This window comes from Macadamia integrifolia, chromosome 12 (genome assembly GCF_013358625.1).
Source record: "Macadamia integrifolia cultivar HAES 741 chromosome 12, SCU_Mint_v3, whole genome shotgun sequence".
Lineage (NCBI taxonomy): Eukaryota > Viridiplantae > Streptophyta > Magnoliopsida > Proteales > Proteaceae > Macadamia > Macadamia integrifolia.
In genome coordinates, this window is record NC_056568.1 from 6,640,786 (window position 1) to 6,644,939 (window position 4,154).

General features: G+C 40.3%; 1 protein-coding gene across 1 annotated transcript in view; it reads right to left on the reverse strand.

Annotated features, from left to right (window-relative positions):
• Positions 1 to 343: 343 nt before the first annotated feature.
• The window catches only part of LOC122057845, a 17,973-nt gene continuing 14,162 nt past the window's right edge, over positions 344 to 4,154 (reverse strand). The window contains exons 3-4 of the mRNA XM_042620162.1: positions 1,475 to 1,591; positions 344 to 1,289 (exon numbers count right to left, since the gene is read on the reverse strand). Coding sequence (XP_042476096.1) covers positions 549 to 1,289; positions 1,475 to 1,591 — 858 coding nt within the window. The 3' untranslated portion in view covers positions 344 to 548. The remainder of the gene's footprint in view (positions 1,290 to 1,474; positions 1,592 to 4,154) is intronic.

Genomic DNA, 4,154 nt, shown 5'->3' on the forward strand with positions numbered 1-4,154 from the left:
CTTCATACACTAATCCTCATCTGCATTCATGTGTCTAAAGATTGAAATGCCGCACAGAACAGCTTCATCTGGAAGTTTCAAACAGCCAATCCAAACTCAACTGGCTGTAGCCACAAGCCCAGAACACATTTCAGCAAATTACAACAACTTGCGTTAAATTAAGAACACCACTCTCTTTATAGACTTTAAAATGAACTAGGCAAGAATAGACAGATGAATAAGACAATGGTTAGAAAATACGAACTACAAGGTCATAATTCACTGAACACATTAACTTTGCATTGTTCTACCAAAAAGCACCTGCATTGCATATCTAAGCTGAGTACTTAATATTGACAACAAATTTCTGTCAAAGTCATTTCCATTAAAAGAAGAAAAAAAAAAACTGTTCAACTTATGGTCAGGTCAAACTATGGCATATTTCAAGCTCATGTTGCTGGCCCAGATAATTGAGCAAGCAGAGCCAAATGAAGAAACAAACAATAGTATTTAAACCCAATCAAGGAGGATTAAGGATACAAAAAAGTTCGCTACTCAAAGTGCATACTCTAATAACGATATAGAGTTGGTGGAGGGGGCTGAGGAACCTGAAGGTACGCAGGTGGTGGGGGCTGAGGAACCTGAAGATACGCAGGTGGTGGGGCCACAGCATATGCTGTCTCAGTGTATGGAGGTTGCCTGTAAATGCTGTAGCCATCACGATATTCAGCACTGTCCAGACGTCTAGGCTCCAAGTCAAAAACTCGGTGACCAAAAGGCTCAGGGCGAGTCTCCCTTCTATAGTAATCCATATCCAAAGGCCTCTCATGGGCATAGGGATGCTGTGGTGGCAGAGCCAAAGGAGGTGGAAAGGCTTCTCTTTCATACAAGCTGGGGGCCTCCAGGTGCAGTGAGCTCCGACCCAATGGAGAGTGCCTCACCCCATCTTGACTTCTCCACCTACTTCTGTCCCGTTCTGGCAATGTAAATGCTTCTCTCTCGTACATTCTGGGGCCCTCTGGGTACAGTGAGGTTGCACCCAATGGAGGAGAGTGCTTCTGTCGATCATGACTTCGCCACCTACTTCTGCCCTGTTCTGGTGATGGAAATACTTCTCTTTCATACATTCGGGGGCCCTCCGGGTACGGCAAGTTCCGACCCAATGGAGAGCGCCTCGCTCCATCTTGACTTGGCCACCTAATTCTCCCCCTTTCTGCAACTGTGCGGGCTTCTCGTCTGCTTGTTCTGCCAACTCGTGTTGACTTAGCACCCTTGGTAGTAGCTCGGAAAAGCTTGCACAAGTTTTTCACCTATCGACCAACATATATCATGAGACAGCTCAAGATAAGAAATTTTCAGCAATGGAATGCCCCTATTCTGGGTCACCCATCATAACAACCTTAGTAGTCCTACTACTCTGGACATTAGTTGCTTTTTATTTGATAAAGTTGCAGCAAGGAGAAGCAACACAAAGAAAAGGAAACCAAAAAATGACCTGCTCAGAGTTCAGCTTGCAGTCAAATTTGTTCTTCCCATAGTAGTTATCTTTAATGACTTTTTTGAACTTTTCCTCTGCCAATGGCAAGCAATCGTCCAAAACAGTGAAGCGAACCTGCATGATGAGATTCAACTTTTAATTACTACCTTAACAACAACAATAGCAACTCAGACTTATCCCCCAACTAAATGGGGTCGGCTACATGGATCCATGCAAAAACAAAAAAGAACAGAAAAAAGAGAGGAACACAACAACCCAACTCAGAAAAATCCCACCTAAATGGGGTCGGCTACATGGATCCTTGCCCTCCAATCAACACTATTCGAGGTCAAACCTGGGACAAGACCTAAACTACGCATGTCTTTCCTCACTACTTCTATGGTCATTTTAGGCCTCTCTTAGTTCTTCCAATCTGAATCATTACTGAGGTATCCCAAAGCCTCTGTTGAACGTGGCCATGCCACCATAAAAAACTTTCTTGGATATTATCATGAATCGAGGCAACTCCCAAATCAGCTCTAGTATGGTAACCCTTTGCTTTATCCTTCCAAGTTTTGCCACACATCCATCTCAATATCCTCATCTCTGTTACACGCAACTTATCTATACGACACTTCTTAACTTATCTATTCATCATAGCCGGTCGTACGACAATCCTATAGAATTCTCCTTTAAGCTTTAAAGGAATATGTCAGTCACACAACACTCCAGACCCACTTCTCCACTTCATTTGTCCCACTTTAATTTTCTATGAAACATCATCCTCTCTCATCTTTTTTATTTATGGTTGACCCCGGACATCTAAAAACAAACACTTTATGGTATCTCTCTCTCTCTCTCTCTCTCTCTCTCTCTCTCTCTCTCCTCAATTTCACTATATCATTATCCATCATAGTGTGGCTAACGCTAAACATTATATACTCTGTCTTTGTTTTACTCATTTTAAAACCTCTTGATTCCAATGTTGATCTTCATAACTCCAACATAGCATTAATCCCTACTTTTGGCTCATCCACCAAAAGAAAATCTTCAACAAAGAGCATACACCGCGAACCTCGTCTTGAATGTTACTTGTTAAATTGTCCATGATAAGTGCAAACAAATAATGGCTTAAAGGTGATCCTTGATGTAGCCCAATTGTAAATGGAAATTAACTACCTTGACTTTCCATGGTTCTCACACTAACCACCACGGCCTCATATATATATATATATATATATAATAATTATATCCACATATCTACTCAACACCCACCTTCTCTTCTCTAGTACATGCCAGATTAACTCTCTAGGAATTTTGTCATTGGCTTTTTCTTGGTCAATAAACAAGACCATATGGAGATCCTTCTTGCGCACTCTAAATCTTTTCATGAGCCTCCTAAGTAAATAGTTTTTATTGTGGATCTACCTGGCATAAAACCAAATTGGTTCTCCAAGATAGTAGTTTCTCATTTTAGATGGGCTCCAATAACCTTCTACCACAATTTCATAATATAGTTATTACATCTCTGAATAACACCTTTATGTTTGTAGATTGGGACTATAGTGCTTCTCCTCCAATCATTTGACATTCTCCTTGTGGTCATAAACTTGTTAAGAAGATTGGTTAACCAAGATACCCTACATGCTCTTCCGTGTAGTATGTCATAAAAATACTTTTCCCATCTCTTCATGATGTCCGCATCTCTTACTAGCACTCTAGCATCCTCACTTTTAATACAGCTCACATGGTCGAAATCTCTCCTCTTCCTCTCCTGTTTTAGCTATTTTATAGGTAGCTATTTTCCCTTACTTGGTGTTTAGAACATTATCCCAATCCAATACCTTTTCTTTTCTATCCTTCCATCTATTCTCTAAAATTTATGCAATATTAATCCTCCTCATCATAACATATATCAACTCCAGACTTACCCATTTAGGATCCAATGTTCAAGGTTGCTAATCTTATCACCACATCTAGGTGTTGACTCAATGTGTCGTTTCCGAAAAGGACGATAGGACATGATACAAAGAATAAGCACTGAAAAAACAATAGGATCCATGCAAAAGGGATTGGTAGAATATATTAACATGTCAGCTACCTACCTGAAGCTCCAATATATAAAAAATATAAGTATATACAATAAGAAATAATGAAAGGGCACTTATAATAGACAATCTCATCAATACAAGGAACGAGGCGCCTAATGCATTCACATACAATCTCACAATTTGAAATAGAAAACGTAACATGATGCACAGTTGCCAATAAAATCAGAGGTGTCCCACATATCATGCAAAATTTATAGGGTACGTAAATCACAAGAAAGGTAGTTTAACAAAGGAATGGATATCTCAAGAATTCTACATATAACTCAAATAGCAACTAGAAACTAACAGCAGCGCATTAAAGGGATACTCAACAAGTAGGAATGGGGGGGTGGGGGGACAGCCTATGCAACCAGCAACAAAAGAACAAGTAAAAAAATAAACAGTCGGTTATCAAATTTTGGTTCTTACCAAATTGAGTCGAGGAAAATTTTACCAAAGAGACGAGGAGAAACAACCAGTCTTCTCCAAGCTGTCTATATCGTCCCGCCATCAAGGACAGGAGGGCTTGATAGGGCTGGCCTTAGGGGTCGTTGGAGATGGTGAGATGATCAGAGATGGCGAAGGGATCTAGAATCCTATTTTTTTTT